General features: G+C 40.0%; 4 protein-coding genes across 9 annotated transcripts in view; 1 reads left to right on the top strand and 3 right to left on the bottom strand.

Annotated features, from left to right (window-relative positions):
* LOC124295437 overlaps positions 1-7,043 on the top strand; it is a 58,787-nt gene extending 51,744 nt beyond the window's left edge. For 2 of the 5 annotated variants that reach the window (XM_046745427.1, XM_046745428.1), the window contains 10 exons: positions 640-959; positions 1,372-1,461; positions 2,054-2,251; positions 2,566-2,749; positions 2,836-3,072; positions 3,206-3,232; positions 3,625-3,815; positions 3,931-4,218; positions 4,349-4,502; positions 6,098-7,043. In XM_046745427.1, coding sequence (XP_046601383.1) covers positions 640-959; positions 1,372-1,461; positions 2,054-2,251; positions 2,566-2,749; positions 2,836-3,072; positions 3,206-3,232; positions 3,625-3,815; positions 3,931-4,218; positions 4,349-4,502; positions 6,098-6,529 — 2,121 coding nt within the window. In that variant the 3' untranslated portion in view covers positions 6,530-7,043. The remainder of the gene's footprint in view (positions 1-639; positions 960-1,371; positions 1,462-2,053; positions 2,252-2,565; positions 2,750-2,835; positions 3,073-3,205; positions 3,233-3,624; positions 3,816-3,930; positions 4,219-4,348; positions 4,503-6,097) is intronic. The other 3 variants (XM_046745431.1, XM_046745429.1, XM_046745430.1) reach the window with 3 other exon arrangements.
* A 2,699-nt stretch (positions 7,044-9,742) lies between these two features.
* Positions 9,743-11,812, bottom strand: LOC107220587 (dynein light chain Tctex-type protein 2-like). The gene is made up of 3 exons (XM_046745345.1): positions 11,574-11,812; positions 11,116-11,325; positions 9,743-10,742 (listed from the first exon to the last, which is right to left on the bottom strand). Exons 1-3 carry the CDS (start codon positions 11,808-11,810, stop codon positions 10,494-10,496), a joined length of 696 nt encoding a protein of 231 aa, XP_046601301.1. The 5' UTR covers positions 11,811-11,812; the 3' UTR covers positions 9,743-10,493.
* An 18-nt stretch (positions 11,813-11,830) lies between these two features.
* LOC107220589 (dynein light chain Tctex-type 5-like) lies at positions 11,831-14,572 on the bottom strand. Of its 2 annotated transcripts, XM_015659246.2 has the most exons (4): positions 13,938-14,572; positions 13,259-13,348; positions 12,403-12,596; positions 11,832-12,249 (listed from the first exon to the last, which is right to left on the bottom strand). In XM_015659246.2, exons 1-4 carry the CDS (start codon positions 13,959-13,961, stop codon positions 12,084-12,086), a joined length of 474 nt encoding a protein of 157 aa, XP_015514732.1. In that variant the 5' UTR covers positions 13,962-14,572; the 3' UTR covers positions 11,832-12,083. The 2 variants fall into 2 exon arrangements, with proteins under 2 accessions (XP_046601160.1, XP_015514732.1); XM_046745204.1 differs by lacking the exons at positions 13,259-13,348; positions 13,938-14,572 and adding an exon at positions 12,781-12,934 and having other exon boundaries at positions 11,831-12,249.
* A 137-nt stretch (positions 14,573-14,709) lies between these two features.
* LOC107220594 (ataxin-7-like protein 3) lies at positions 14,710-16,686 on the bottom strand. The gene is made up of 2 exons (XM_015659252.2): positions 15,433-16,686; positions 14,710-15,326 (listed from the first exon to the last, which is right to left on the bottom strand). Exon 1 carries the CDS (start codon positions 16,433-16,435, stop codon positions 15,437-15,439), a length of 999 nt encoding a protein of 332 aa, XP_015514738.1. The 5' UTR covers positions 16,436-16,686; the 3' UTR covers positions 14,710-15,326; positions 15,433-15,436.
* Positions 16,687-16,711: the final 25 nt, after the last annotated feature.

Here is a 16,711-nt window from a genome sequence, read left to right as displayed (position 1 = left end):
ATTACAACACTGGCAGCAGTAGCAGCAAGCAGTCTCCCCTGGCTATGGACCAAACCGAAACCTGCAGCAATCGTTATCAATAATATCGTTAAACTATACGCGTACAAACGGCTGCGTCTACATAATGTTCAGACATTTTTCATTCTGCATACAAATATATATATACACACAACCGTACCGCATCATACACAATGTGGGTAATTATTATTGATTTATGTTTAAACACACTCGTCTATTATCATGTCTATACACTGTAGATATTTGTACTCAATGTATTGCAGTAACGCGCAGTAATTATACACGCAACTGGCGCGTTTAATTAATTATTATTACATTTATACGGTATCGCATTCAAGTGTAAGCGCAGATATACGTTGCGTTTAATTATTCTCTGTTATCGCGTATAATAATTACTCTAACGATAACAAATCTCATTTATTAACCATCATAATAGTCACCGATAATAAGTTGTACAGCAACTATTTTTATTGTTATTGTTTTTGTTTTATTTTATTGCGAAATTATTATTTTACATGTAAAATGTACACCAGGTAATTTCGGTAAGAACAAAATTTTCTCGACGTCTCGATTTTCAACGCCTCGGCAAATTAATTTTCATTCAATTTCCTTATACCGCAGACGATGGCGAGGCATCGACCACGAGAAAGGGACGAGACGCGGCCCGAATCGCGAAGCTTTCCACCGAGCACCGTTCCGACGTCTTCGGTCTCGCCGGAAGTTCCCGCCGCCGACGAAGAGGAGGAAGCCTTTTTCGAGAGGCCACCACCGCCCTCGCCTCAAACGAATCAACAGCACCAAACGGAACCGGCGAACGGAACTCAGAACGACGGTGCTCCCGGCACAATCAGGGAAGACTCGGCATCCGTTTCCGGTGTAACCGATCTCGTCGACGCGCCTTCATCTTCCGTTGATCGCAATCTATCGGAGGAATTAGTTAGGTCGGTATTCCCAGTTGGGGAAAGAAGGAGTAGTATTCATTTCCCGTTGATAAAGGGTTGTTGGAGTTTTTTTGTTATTAATTTTCAGTTTAGGGGTAAAAGATCACAATTACCGATTGATAGAAGAAACGGAATAGAGAATTTTCATACATGCGAAAACATTATTTCTAGAATATATAAACGTGGAAAGTTCGAGTACGGAAAATTGAAAATATATCAAGTCGAAATGCGGAAAGACAAAATAGTAAGGAAGGTATGAACATGGAACGGCAATGTCGAGAATCTGTATACGATTACTATATGTATTATCGAGAGACATTTTTTGTCCCCCACCTAATTGTTACCCATCCCCCCCTCCCCCACACTCGGAGGCATTCTTTTTCGATTACTGACAAATCTTCGTTTTCTAAAGGTTTACAACTACGAATGGCGAGGGACTTTCGTCGTCGGAAATATTGAGTAGAAGACCCAGGCAGACATCCAGGGACCATTACACTTCCAGGTGAGCTTACTAACTCCAAGAAAACTAGAAGAAATTCAACAATTTATATCTATGCTTGATTTTTACCTGTAATCAATTTAGTTACTGTTTTACTACTATCCTTTTGTTATTCACATTCTCGAACCGTGTCGCAGTTAACACTCGCAGTTTTAATTATATACGTACACACTCACGCTTCGCCTTCGGAATGTCTGATCTATCGATGAATAAGAATCAAACAGGATTGCGCAGAAAAACTTGAAGAGAATTAACTAAATAAATAAAAAATTTGTCGAGTTTATTCAAATCTAGTACCATTATCTGAACGGTATTTTTTTTTTTTTTAAGAAGAAGAGTAAGAACGAAACGAAAAAGAATTAACTTATTTATTATCTAAAGACGAAAAAATATTACATGCTTTCCGTACAATCAATTCAATCGATACCTCTTCCAATTCATGGTTTGAAAAGATTTATTTCAAAATCACGCAAGCCGGAGAGAGTCGAGAATCGACTCGAGTCTCGGAAGACGAGGAAGCAATTCGCTATATTTCGCTACTAAAAGAAAGGGAAACTATTCGGGCGACAATGAAATTTGGTATGAATTAATAAAGGCGGGGTTACAGAACGTCGAGTTGGCGCAGGTCGCGAGAATCGGGCGGCCATGGAGCTTCCGGTCCGTCAGACGTGGCGGTAACTCTTAGAAGGCAGGCGAACAGCGGCACCAGGATAGCGCCGAACGTGATTGACCGGATATTCGACAACAGCAACAGGAGGCAGTACGGAATGGGATTAATCGGGCGATTATACGGGTAAGGAAGTTGAAAGTTAACGAAAGAATGATCGGAAAATGTTTGGATAGATGTACTGGAAACGATTTTGTCCAAATTCGAATGACGAAAGCTGATGTGTCAAGAATTTGAGAAAAAAGTTTTGTACGATCGGAACTGTCAAAGTGCCAAAACTATGGTGTATTATTTTTTTATTTTTTTTATTTTCTTAATTATATTCCAACGTTCGTAGGCTCGTTTCTCTGTTTGTCTGCTTCTAATTTTCGATTCAGATCACAAGTTTGCCGCAGGGAATGAAGTTTTTAAAAAGCTGATAAACGATTTTCCGCTTTCAGACGTTCGTTCAGAAAAAGCGTCGCCCATAAACCTGACGTGAAAAAACAGCTTGACGACATCGAAGATCACAGGCCCTTCTTCACCTACTGGATAACAACGGTTCAGGTCATGATCCTCGTCATATCTTTGGCCTGCTACGGCTTCGGACCCTTCGGCTTCGAGCTCAATCACAGATCTGGCTTGGTGGGTAAATTGGGCGTGATTTTCGCGATGCCGTAAATTTATTATTCCTCTCCAGAAACGTGACTTTTCATTTGCCGTGCTCGCAGGTACTCGTCACGAGCTTATCCCTCCAACAAGTGGACTATCAGGAGCCTGCCAACTTCTGGATCGGTCCAAGAGCCGCGGACCTTATTCATCTGGGGGCAAAATTCGCCCCTTGCATGCGGAGGGACATAAAAATCCTGAAGGAGATAGACGTGTGGAGAGAAAGGGAACGGGACACGGCCTGCTGCATACGCAACGACGACTCGGGATGCGTTCAGTCGAGCAAACAGGACTGCTCCGTGAGTAATCAGACTTCCTTATCCCCGTTTTTGTCATTCTCGAAATGGTATTTTTTTTTTTTTTTATTTTAAACTAACGAAACGAGTACTCGTCGGATTTATAATATTCGTTCTGTGTGCTTGCAACCAACTGGTCCGGGGATTGAGATCAACGATGACGGTAATTAAACCAGGCTTATAGACCCTAATCCTCGTCATCTGTATTGGGAACGAAAATATGGCGCTGCGATATCTGGTATCAAAATCACGCGTCACCACTAAGTGGGTCATATTTAGTTTTCCGGGACCTCTTTCGTCGTATTTTTTGTGCCAGATTGACTCCTTGCTACTCAACTAAAGCGCCGCGGCTTGGACTAATTTTGCCGTACATCCGTAATCGCGTAACCGATCTGAAACGATTTTCCAACAGTCCAATTTTCGACGCCATATTGGCAATCAGCCACGCCTCAACGTTCGTTCGCAATAGTCGCATGTCTAAAATCAGTAAATCTGTGGTAAACTTGTCGATTATCCCTCGCTAATGCTTCTCTCTCTGGTCAAATTTTCGCACAGAACACCATATCGACGTGGAAGAAATGGGGCCCAGGAGACAGCGGACCCGGCGGACGTATAAGCGGTTCGGTTTGCGGACTCGATCCAAAATTCTGCGACGCTCCAGCAAGCATCGCACCCTACGAGTGGCCCGACGACATCACCAAGTGGCCCATATGCCGCAAAACCAATCCATTCAACCAGAGGTTCAGGTGAATTGAATGAAACGTTGGATTACATTTGGGAAAAACGGAACGTCCTCCTCTTTCCGTCCGATCCTTTCTCCTCTACGAACTACACTAATTTTTCTCACAATCAAAATTACAGCAAGGGCGGCAGCAACCAGATGTTTCCGGTGGGTCGTCACATGGACAAGATGGCGGAGCATATGGTTTGCGAAGTGATTGGTCACCCCTGCTGCATAGGAATCCATGGGATGTGTCGAATAACCACAAAGGAGTACTGCGACTTTGTACATGGTTATTTTCACGAGGAGGCGTCCCTGTGTTCCCAAGTCGAGTGTCTCCACGACGTATGCGGCATGATTCCGTTCCTACATCCGGAGTGGCCCGACCAATTCTACCGTCTATTCACCTCGATTTTTCTCCACGCTGGGTGAGCGCTTCTTTTTTCTACACAATTCGGTTATCGCAATAGTCGTCGATCGGGTGACCGAAATAATTACGATGAACGGTTTTAGTTGGTAACCGTCTGTCACGTTGACGAGTGATTTGTCTTTTCACAGGATATTTCACCTCCTCATCACCCTCTGCGTTCAGTACTTCTTCATGAGAGACTTGGAAAAGCTCACGGGATCCTTCCGCATAGCGATTATATACTTCACTGGTGGACTTGCTGGAAATTTGGCTAGCGCTATATTTGTTCCTTACAGAGCTGAGGTAAGAAGCTAAAACGTCCAACTGTTGCTTGGTACGCGCGATATGATCGATGGTTGGGAATGAATGAAATTTTCAAGAAAAGATAGTACTAGAAGCTGAAACTGTAGTTTCGGAATAATCGACGAAATATGTTTCGAGAGGATGAGGAAATTTGAAAGTAACAACCAGGTGAAGCATAAAAGTATCGGATAAAATCAAAGCACTTTTTTTGCTTAACTCCGATGTTGATTTTACCCTATTTTTCCGCGAACAGCATTTTCATTATTGTAATCATCGATCGGAACATTTGCCGCAGGCTCTTTTCAATCTAAATTTCTGTTTGAACAACAAGGAGAGAGTAAAAGGGATACACCGTTATTTGATGGTCAGCGTTCGGCGGTTGAATATTGCGAGAATCGTTCAATAATGCAACAGAAACGCGCGCACTGTCCGATATTAATATCAGTTAGGCTTTAAGTTAGTTGGACTCGAGTTTCAGGGGAAAAACAATATTGAGGAAACGGTGAGTAGAGTCGAAAAGGCGGGATGGTAGTCGGAAAAGTTGGAGAGGCGAGAATATAATCAGAGAAGTTTTAATTGAATACATCTGAGCGAGAGAGGTGGAAGAAGTAGCAGCTATAGCAACAGCACACAAAAGCATTGGACGGCCGATTTAACAGACGGGATTTTATTGTGTGTTCGCAATTTAATCAACACACTTGTGGCTGTTTCCATCTCTCTCTCTCTCTCTCTCTTACTTTCTCTTTTCAAGAATCAACTGCAGCCCAGGGGGGAAAGCAGAAAATCTCTTCGCTCCTTCCTCCCCTGCTAAAGTTTCTCGAAGACTCTTGAAGCAGCCCTCAACTCGCACACAAAGATACGGACTTTTGCGCAGGGTGCAACGAACGAACTCTATTCGAAATACTCGCGTTCGCATCTCTCGTTCCACTCCATTGTACACACAATATGTCTGGACAGTTTTGCCTGCATTGTTTTCTCCAACTTTCATCTCGGGAAACCAATTTCAATTCTAAGTTTAAATGCTCGATCAGATATATCGTTAATGTTGAATACTCGATGGCGAAATTGCGCGCGATACGAATCCAGATTAAATTTCACAGTCCAGTACCTCGCCAATGGCTTATCGATTGGATTTAGATAAGAGCTATGTTAGAAAATGTCTGACAAGGTATTTTTCTCACCTTTCCAACCCGGCGTTGGGTGACACATTTTTTTTTTTTTTTTCAATACAGGTACAGATCAAATACGGAGATTCTCAAAGTCGTTTGTCTCTGCGAATTGAGATTTTAAAAAGAGACAGATGTTTTGAAAACTGACAAATTTATAATTTTCAACCGACTGTAAGCTAATTATTTCTCGTCTCGAAATTTTTGTCAACCTGACGGTTTTTCAAAATAAACAATTAACAACGGTATACTCGAATCATAAGTTCTCTTATTTTCAAATACTCTTTGATCCGTTTCAGCTCGTGAAAATTACTACAAAATAATACGCTTCGATTTCTGGAACTCTCTCAAATCTTAATTCTCAGGCAGACTGCTCGGAGGATGGACCAAGCTCTGATCCTGTCCCTCGAAATTTTTGTGTCTCTTCAGGTGGGACCAGCGGGGGCGCATTTCGCCCTCCTCGCGACGCTCGTTGTGGAGGTTTTAAACAGCTGGCCAATGCTGAAACACCCGCGCAGGGCGCTTTCAAAGCTGCTTCTATCGTTGTTCGTGCTGTTGCTGCTCGGGGCGTTGCCCTGGATCGACAACTACGCTCACCTCTTCGGCTTCGTGTTCGGTTTCCTGGCCGCTTACGCTGTGATGCCGTTCATATCCTTCGGGAAGTACGACCGACGGCGAAAGATCCTCTTGATCTGGGTCTGCCTGGTCCTTATAGTAGGGCTATTCGCAATGCTCCTCGCCCTCTTCTACAACGTTCCGGTCTACGAATGCGAGATCTGCAAACTCTTCACCTGCATACCGTTCACCAAGGACTTCTGCGCATCTCAGAATATCAATTTCAAGAGGGAGGAACCCGTATGACACCGGGGGCAGCGGTCAAGAGCCGAGCTGGCAATACCGCTCGGCCTCTGGTCAAAAGCTCAGCATCCGCCGCTGCCGGTCCGTAAATTCGGAATAACACTACCAAGTTTCGATTGGAATTGGGATTTGGATAATTTCTGGTTTCGTCATATTGGGACTCGCCATTATATCGCTCCGATTTTCATCGATTTCGGTAGAGATTATCGCAGCTAAGGGTAAATACGTTGGAGTCGGTCCCACCTTCTCACATGGTATGTACATGTAAGCTATAGATTAGCCCTTTCTTCCTCCCCATTCTCCTCTCCTTCCTCTGCCAAAACATTCCAGCGCGAGAAAAAAAAATGGGAAATTGGAGAAATGATATCCAAGAAATGGAGGAGAAAAAGAAAAATGAAATACAACCGGACGAAAAGGACGGGAAATATCTTTCCCGAAGAATACCGATCCACTGACAGCACAAAGTAGTATTGTTTAACGATATGTATTTAATCAATAAATACTCCTATAAATACTATTGGGATAGAGGCGTTTTTTCAAAATATCAAACGAAAGAGATATTTTTGTGTGATGATATAAGTGATAATGGTGGTGGTGGTGTGGTGGTCGTAATTATTATACGCGACGTGGGCGTTGTTAATTCTTTTTCTTCGATATATCAATTACTGAATACGCGAAAGACATGAGAAACTTTACAAGCAATTGAATAATACGAAATTGTAAATATAATAATAATTAATAGTACTAACAAAAAGTAATAACGATCATGATAATAATATTAATAACCATACCCATACCTATAACGACGACGACGACGACGATGATTATTCTTATTATTACCTTAAAAGTATCACATGCAAGGAAACGATGGGACATTTTTTTAGAAGAATTACCGATGACGACCATTCGTCGTACAATATGGGAATGCGCGTATGTATGTATATATATATAAGTATACATATATATGTACATACGTACGTATACTACACGCGTCGTATGACACATTGAACAACAGGTGAATATATAACATCGTAGTTATTAATAATAATGACTCTAGTACGAAAATTAACTATAATATGATAAGACTTGATAAGGCATTTTGATTAATTATACCTATATGCATGTATTCGTATATTCATATATTTATGTGTGCACACACGTACACATATATGTATGCGTATACGCCAGTGAAAATTAATATGCGATATATACATATAAATATAATGATAATAATGATATTGTGAATGTGTATTTTATTATAAACGCGTAAAATAATTATACTATACGTACATCTATATGCATAATATTCATATACATATAACATTATATTGTATTAAATATAAGTTATACAATAATAATATGTATGATGATATACACATAGAATTACGTACACACGCGCGCACACGCACACACACACACACACAGAAATACAAACACACCCACACAAATATTATACTTATGACATACATGATAACGTTATATAAAATTATAATAATGATAATAACAATGATATTACAACATACGATGATTCTTAGGAAGGAGCATGGTGAAAGTTTTACGTCAGGAAACAAACCATAGGTTACGCGATATATATATGTATATATATATTATGCATAACAGTGACGATGATAGACTAGGGTGAAAATAATTGCGTCGCATACTCAATAAAACAAAGATTATTAACATCGTATTATTATTGTTGTTATTATTATTATTATTGTTATTAATATTATTATCCTCATTATTATTATTATTGTTGTTATTCTTATTATTATTAGTGTTGTTGTTATTATTATTATTATTGTAGTTATTCCTATTCGTTGGGAGTTAAATAGCTTAAGAATAAAAATGTGCGAACGAAGGGAAAAAATTAAATGATCAATGCGTGATAATAATAGTAATAATAACAATGATAGCGATAATGTTCATAATAATGCTAATAATGATAATGATCTTTCATAAGGATTGAAAAAGCGTGATCGGTGATCGCAAGAGGAAAAGAAGATATAGAAGAAAATTCGAGTTCAAAGAAACGTATCACAGAAAGAAAGAAATAAAGAGAGTCGATGAAGATTGACGCGAAAAAAAAAAATAAAAAATGTAGTAGAAGGTGAAGAAGAAGATAATGTGCCACGAAGAAATTTACGATATACAAAAAAAAGAAAAACATTAATTATACATATACAAGTATACATGAATATATGTGTATATGTATATTAATAATAAACTAGGTATGTGTAATGTATATTATTATACAATCACGCGATTAATGAGAAATGTATTCGAAGCCACCCCCACGTTCAATCGATCGATCTTTTCCCTCGATTTCCACTGTATTCGTACATATAAATATACATATATACGTATATGTATATATACAAAAGAAACAAACAACATTATTATTACTATTAATTAAATTTCTTTTCATATTTTTCTTTTTATTATTTCTGTTTTCTTTTTCCCTGCATAATTATTACGTCAAATCCATTTACTGAGACTAATAATTATCGATGTATTTGAAATAAATAAAATGATGGAAAAATGCAAAAAAAAAAAAAAAAAAAACTAATAAAAACCAGTGAAACGAAAAAAAATTGTCGCGTACTTTTACGTGAAGTTTCTTTTCTTTAAATACCCCTCGTCTCTTATCGCTTTGCACATAATTGTTAACAGCAGGATTTTCAATATTTAATTGATTAGTTTAGATTAAATTTTTAGAATGCGATAAAAACGCTAGCCGTCGACAATTTTAAAAATATCGCGAGACTTCGGGTTTAAAGAGGTAAGGAAATCAAAATCAAAAAAAAAATGGAGTAGAAAGTCGTTACGTGCATTTACTTGTGCGGAAAGATTTTGGGACAGGCTGAAAGATGATCGAATCTACTTGGAAAACAGCCAAATGGGATTCGCGGCCGTTTCACTATTAAAACAAACCATTATAAACATCTTTCTTTTCTTCCAAGGCAATTTGTTCTTGAGAATTCGATTTTCATCGTATAAAAATAATAGATGATAGCAGTAATGATAAATAATAATTATAAACTAACAATAACGATACAGTATATATCTCTATAGTATTAAATAAAATTACGTCGAAGGTAAATTTTTAACAATAAGAGTTTAATCGTAATAGTAATAATGAAAATGGACCAAAGCTGTACCTACACAACGATTGTTGCACATGTCTTTGCAGACGTAGTTACTTTTCTTTGGCTGTTGCATTTTCTTTTCGTTTATTCCCAACTATCTCCGATGTAGAATCAATCGAAAAACACGTGCTGTGTAAAATAGTTTTGATTTCTTGTGTATTGGGAGGAAGAAAAGAGCAGGTCGTTTTGTCTCACTTTTTCTTCGTTTTTATATTACATATAAAATATTATAAATATTATTGTAATAGTCACTGTTACACGAATCATGCATATACATACCATCGCCCATTAGTAATAATAATAATATATCAATTTAAATAACAATAAAGAGAATGTATAAAAACAATCCTCACGCGTACAGGCAATTCTTATACATTATACATTGTATAATATTCATTCCGTCGTATGTTGCAATTATTTTATCTTTATTCATTGATAATATCGTTGAAAGAGAAAGAGAAAAACTCGTTTCTTCGTTTCATTGATCATTCGTCGTCATCCATCGTTTGGTTAAAATCATGAATTTCTACTATTAGTTTCCGCGTCATTTTTCTCTCTTGACAAAAAATTCTCGCGCCTCACATCCGCGTGTAAAATTCATTCGTCAAAGGAAGAGAGATTCGTCGAAAGTGTATAAAGAAAAATTATGAATAAATCATTCTCGGATGTAAATTTTCACCACTCGAATAATTTTCCCAACGATACTAACAATAAGGGGGAGTCGGTAAACTGTCGCAAATTATTATACCGAGCTGCGAAAAAATGTTGCTTGCAAATCGATCCGCATCGTTGTTGTTATAACGGTAATTTTATCCGCTTTATTCGTAATAAACACCGACGACGATCCCTACGGCGTACATTTGGGAACTTTCAAATGTAAAAGACGAGTGATTGTCCCTCTCGATGTCCCACAGCCTCCCATTAGCGACTTGTAAACTTTGTCCGGTCTTTTCTACTATCGTCACCTGCACTATGAACTTGTACCTGAAACGCGACGAGGTAAATAATTTCCTTGCGTGCCACTTTTTTTTAACCCTTTCATGGATAAATATTTCCTTACATGCGATCTACTTGAAATTTTGCATGAAATTTTGTTTTCGCGTTAAGTAAACAAATAAATTTTACCAAAAGCAGTTTAATAAATAAAAAGCTGCAAAAAAAAAGGTCACGAATTAAAAAGTCAACTCCTAGGAGTTAAAGTGGCATTTTCTGCACTACGCTGTAGCGAACAAATCTGACATTACGCGAACCTGGCTTCAATTTCGTGTTTCGCCGAAAAAACGCGTAACACACTCTTGGTGCATGAAAAATCGCGCGCAACAAGGAGGCAACTGATTTGCCCGTTTGCCTCCCCGTTACACAATATACTATTTTCACAAAAATTTCGAACGATTTCAAATCGCTTCGTGCAATTTCCGATAAAATCGGCTAACGAAGAACCGTCGCAATATCTCGCCTGTCGTAGTCCTTTCGGTATATCCGATTTCTTATCTCGGCCGTCATGTCCTGGCAGAGTTTCATGCAAACCTCGGGGTTGTACTTCATCCCGGTCAGGGTGGTGGTCATAACGTCTTCGAGAACCTTGTCGACTACTTCCTGTTTCCACGGATTGTGGGCATGTAATCGATAGCTGTTCTGGTACCTCGGAATCTGTGTGCCGAAGCAAAAAACGAATTTCAACCGGAACTGCGTCAGGCTCTCTGTATCTTTCCGTTCCGCGATTCGGGAACTTGGATAGCGGGCCGTTGCAAATAGTTGTAAAGGACGAACGGGCCGCTTAACGTTTGATTAAAAAAAAAATACCGTCGGAGATTTTTCCGACGGTTTTTCCCCTCTTTATAACTTCTTCGATCGGACCCGTTCGTCCTTAATTGTGCCGCCCAACTGTAAAGCCGCACCTTGAATCCTCCCTTCGCACTTCTGTAAGTTGCACTTGTGACTTGGTGGCCGGGAATCAGAGAAGCGGTACTCATGCCGATTTTCGACTGCTGGGACAAGGCCTTGCTCAGGGGCCTTTGGCCCTTGGACAGAGAGAGACGTGCATTCGACGATTCTCTCATCGTCGAGGCGATTTTCACAGGCGCGGTTTGAGGGTGGGTTGAATTTTGAGGGGCGTAATTTTTTGAGAAGCTCATTTTCACCAGTTTATTTTTAAAACTCGTTTATTCCTTCGCATACATCCGTCTCGGTCCTATAATAATACGTACGACTAATTTACACTCGATTATTGGAGGGGAAAACCTCTCTACCTCTCTCGCTGATACGTCTCTCCGTCATTCATTCAAACGTCAGTCAGTCCTCGTCGTCGTCACGTATGACGCGAATTGCACGCGTCAAAAAGAAACGTGAAAAACAAAGAAGAAGGAGAGACAGCGAAACAGACGTCGGTTATCGATAGAACTCGAAATTCACTCGCAGTATACGCCGAAGACGCAGCAATAGGCAAAAAAGGTTCTCGTCTCAAACGTAAAGCTGGAGTAATTATCCCTCTGCACGTCCCAGAGGAATCTCATCGACGCCTGTATTCCTTGACTGGCCTTTTCGTTGATCGTCACTATAACGACGATTTTGTACCTGAATGGGATATACGTTCTTTTTTACTGTACATAAATATTAAAGGGGTTTCAAAATTTATGGGGCCAAAACCAATAACGTTTCTTGAATGTAAAGAAAAAGAAGAGAGGAAAATAATTGTTCGTGCCTCGAACGTTAATCCAACCAACCAACCTGTCGAAGTTTTGTTTCCGAATCCGATCTCGGATGTCGGCGCTAATTTCCGCACACAGTTTCGGGCACTCTTTGGGATCGTATACGATGTCTTCGAGGTTGTTGGTCATGACTTGACTGATAATTTTATCCACAGGGTCAACGTTGAAAGGTTTGTTCGATTCTAGACGGTAGCTATTCTCATATTTTGGCGCCTAGAAAGAAAAAAGTGAAACGAAAACCATGAATTTTACACCCGGCGCAGAGAAAAATAAAAGATTAATCAGAGTACGAGTCAAATTACGCTACGCGTTTTTGCGGGGCGTGAAATTTCGAATAACGGAAAAAAAGATGTGCAATATAGGAAAATAAAAACTACTGCGAACGGAATTTTTTTACCTGATCATTATCGTCAGCTGAAACTGCGCCCTCGAATTGCGTTGGCATGACTTTGTCGTACAATAAAATTCTATAAAAATTGTACAGGTAAACTGATCTATTGAATATATTCGCGGGGCGAAAATGTTGGAAGTGAGGTATAAACGAACAAAAAAAAAAAAATTAATCGTTAAATAGAAAAATCAGTAACCGAATCTGCTAAGATTAAATAATAGGGTAAATAGCAATATTCTAAGACTGCACACCCGTTCTTCGGTATGTATCACTGAAGACTTTATACCAGGTATAAGCTTTGTTCGCATCAAGTCCCTTATTTAACTAGGGATCGATCGATCCCGTACCACCGAGCACCGACAGGCACACATTTTTCACATTTTCATGCAGAATAGCTACTTCTGTATCTTTGAATGCACCGCGGTTGCCGTTAATTATTTTTTTTTTTTGCTCGGTTTTGCGATTAAGACTTCAATTTAGTTACCTTGGGTATCGCAGAGCTGTTGATTGCGGCTTGTATGCTACCCTGACGATTTATGGCCGCTGCAGGACGTCCGTCATTTCTCTTCTTTATCTTAAAATTTGAAATAATTTTTAGAAATTAATCAAAGCCGATTATCAATGCAGGTTTTATAGATTGTGAAAAATTTCTGTTCTATCATTGTAACATCGATGGGCAATTATCGCCATCGTGAATACGAAGTACAAGTATATATAGAAAAATTCTAGTTACACCGCGATCACGAACGTAATACTAAATATAAGTAAATTTGCATAACTATCATCGCATGCAACGCTCTCTTCCCGAGGGTTGTACACGTACAATCTATCGGCTATGCGTCTATTTATGAATTATGATATCGCTTTAAATAGGTGTAAAATTCACTCAGACGACGGATAATTATGAGGATAAAAACGACGATAAAAATCGCGAGAGCCGACGTCTACAGACGCACTGTGACACGGACCGATGAAGTTGATCAAAGTTTTTTTTTTTTTTTAAATCCATTTTGGTAATCTCGCGAGTTCCTTTACGAAGCTTGCAGAAATCTTTACAAGTTGTTAAAAGCGCAAAAATGGAGCGGTTATTATAAACTCGACGTCGTAATTGAAAAAGTTTTCAATTTTTACGATAGTCGGACTAGACTAAGATTAAGACTTACGGATTTTACAAGGGTCATCGCCATCGTTATACACCAGCGGATGCTGCCGAAAGGGTTTCGTTGTCGTTTACTTTCACTATTCTGACGATTAGTTTTTTCAATTTTTCGGGTCGACTTCGTGCCGTCGATTTCGCTCGAGACTGCAGGTAGGTAATAGAACGGCTGGAACAGGTGTGACTAAATATCACGAAATCAGTACGAATATCGACCATTTCTTCGCGCATAGGATGAATCACTCTTCGTGTCTATTTCGCTCTTTCTATTACTCTAGTTCTCCCTCACACTATTGTGTATATCCTTTCGACTCGCAGGAAGTTACGCAAAGCGAGCTGTAATTTGGAGGCAGCCGAAACTATCGTGATCATCGTCACATTGGAAACGGCTACAAGACGGAATTAAAAGTATTGGAGTATTCTTATTCGTATGGGAGACTACGGAATATTAATGGTATTGAATTCACAATGAACAACACTGTCCGATTTTAGCTAAAATATACACATTTCAAAGACCGGTATAATGGGATTGATTTAATCACAGTTGAATCGACGTTATTTCACGTGAGAGAGATTGCGCGAACTTATCTAAATTGTTGATATAAATTTCCGGTAAAAGTATAGCTGTCTTTTGTACTCGTGCAATATTCTTAGCGCATGATCCCTTCCAATTGAATGATCGTAGAGCGACGACGAAATTAATTAAGCAATCGATTTAAAATTAATTATAGCATTAATTATTGAGTTGTATTATTCGCATGAATATTGACAAGAACAGACTCGATCGAAAGACGTGTTTATTTCTGAAAGCGACGTTCCGACCACTGGTCTGTGTATTTTCACCCCATGATGCGAAAACCAGTTTCAAATTATTGCTAGTCAAACTCGAGCGCAGAAAGCATAGGACTTTGATCAATTCCCGAATATCCTTTATCGGTTCCCTACTGTTCAAATTATTCTCATCCCGACGATTTTTCGTCCGATTGCAATTATCATCAAGATTTTGTAAGGGAGATATATTTTCAAAGTTACAACGATGACGAAAATATTGACGTTGACAAAATGGGGCGAAAAAGTTCTTCCTCAATCATTAGTCTGCTATCAATTATGTCATTCCACTTACAATATGATACGATCTACCAATAAATAATGTGTGAAAAAACTTATTTTACATGTAATCAGAGATATCGTACTAATTGTAATATTCATTTAACTAATCGCCTATCAATCATTGAATTATCAACTACGGCGACAAGTATTTGCTTTCCAGTTTAAAAGCATTTTCCATCACTTCTGACGCCACTCATGATCACGAAGACATTCCAGAGCTGCAGAGCTGAGTGAGCCACACCAAAACGACTGCAAGCGTTTCCTCAAGTTCATTGCATCAAGAGGTCTGGAATAAAAGCGTAAGAAAATCGAATTAGATATTGTCTCCAATGGGCGAAAACCAATGTCATTGAAATATCATCAATGAGCGAATGGAAGGGTGATATAGTTACCCAGTTAATCGCCTTGAGAAATGGGAGATCCCCTGTCTCGCTTCGACCCCTTTCCTTTCCCCTTGGACTTGGAATCCCGCTTCCTACTGGAGGATGACGTGGAGGTCGTGGATGCAGAGTCCGCGGGACTGGAATGGCTGGAAACCTCGAGATCCCACCTGGCCAAGGCGTCCCTCAAATTCTGGCCATCGCCTTCTTCGTAGGTGTCAACGTCGACGTGAAGATTGTCCTGATTAGAATGTCCATTGTTGGTTGCCTCGAGATTGGCACGCATATCCTTCCGCTGGTCGTCGGTGTGCTGTGGACAGCGCATCGACCTCGTGCATAGTTTCTTAGTGTGTTCGGAAACGACCCCACAGATTTGTGTCAGCAAGGCGCGTTTGTCCTCGACGGACATGTTCTCGTAGTTCGAGGGAGAGTTCTCGTTGCTAGTGTGGTTGTTTTCGCCTCCGGCGGAGCCCGTGTCCCCGTTTCTATGAACGCTCTTGCTCTGCTTGGATTTTTTTAGCCCGTTGCGATCCTTGCGTCTTTTCCGCTTGTCGTTTGTCAGGCTCCAGTCGACGTCGTCGTCGTCGTCGCTTAGGACGCCACTTAGGGTGCTCAGGTCTTTGGAACTGTTCGCGATCCGTCTTGACGCTATCCTTGAACTGTTCCTCCCCATTCCCATGCACTTCTCCAGGTGCGTGGCAAAGCGACAGGCTGCAACACCCCGATCACAGTTGGGGCAGGCGCAGTCCTGCGATTTCTTTATCGCCTGCTGGCCAAAGACGTCGAGACCCGGCAGGTCGACTATGGCGTATGACTCATCGTCAGGAATGCCCTCCTCGACGTCCGAACTGCCTGTCTTCACGGTTCTGTGAACGTCAAAAACGAAGCCCATCATCACCTCGTCCAAAAGATCCTCGTATATCTCTTTAGATGCCGCGTCGACGTTTTCCGGTTTGCTCACGAACTCTAGAAACTTTTTGTTCAATTCGTCAACCCGCTCGTCGATCCCAGACATTGTAATCTTAACCTCTAATTACGAGACGTTCCGAAGTGTTTTGGATATCTGGAGATACGACTTTTACAATTCTTTCCGAAGGATATAAAAATTTCGCAGTATTTATTTAACCTTTGTGGAATATCAGGCACTTAATTATACGACGAATCTGAGAATATTTCCTTCGGATCTCTACGTCGATACTCGCCGCTCTGGAGAATAGATAAAACCTGTAACCACGATCCAAAAGCCTAAAAAACCCTTAAAACGGAGAGTCCAGTCATCGAACAGTTGGTA

Source organism: Neodiprion lecontei, chromosome 7, assembly GCF_021901455.1.
Source record: "Neodiprion lecontei isolate iyNeoLeco1 chromosome 7, iyNeoLeco1.1, whole genome shotgun sequence".
Taxonomy (NCBI): Eukaryota; Metazoa; Arthropoda; class Insecta; order Hymenoptera; family Diprionidae; genus Neodiprion; species Neodiprion lecontei.
This window is presented reverse-complemented; position numbering and strand designations above follow the sequence as displayed.

Excerpts from the sequence above, each read along its gene's own strand:
- LOC107220594 (XM_015659252.2), bottom strand. The coding sequence starts at position 16,435 with ATGTCTGGGATCGACGAGCGGGTTGACGAATTGAACAAAAAGTTTCTA.
- LOC107220587 (XM_046745345.1), bottom strand. The coding sequence starts at position 11,810 with ATGAGCTTCTCAAAAAATTACGCCCCTCAAAATTCAACCCACCCTCAA. Across the intron at positions 11,326-11,573 it reads GTGCGAAGGGAGGATTCAAG|ATTCCGAGGTACCAGAACAG; the intron begins GTGCGGCTTTAC and ends TTCGGCACACAG. Across the intron at positions 10,743-11,115 it reads ACAGGCGAGATATTGCGACG|ATCGCATGTAAGGAAATATT; the intron begins GTTCTTCGTTAG and ends AATTTCAAGTAG.
- LOC107220589 (XM_015659246.2), bottom strand. The coding sequence starts at position 13,961 with ATGGCGATGACCCTTGTAAAATCC. Across the intron at positions 13,349-13,937 it reads CGATGACCCTTGTAAAATCC|ATAAAGAAGAGAAATGACGG; the intron begins GTAAGTCTTAAT and ends TCAAATTTTAAG. Across the intron at positions 12,597-13,258 it reads ACAGCTCTGCGATACCCAAG|GCGCCAAAATATGAGAATAG; the intron begins GTAACTAAATTG and ends TTTTCTTTCTAG.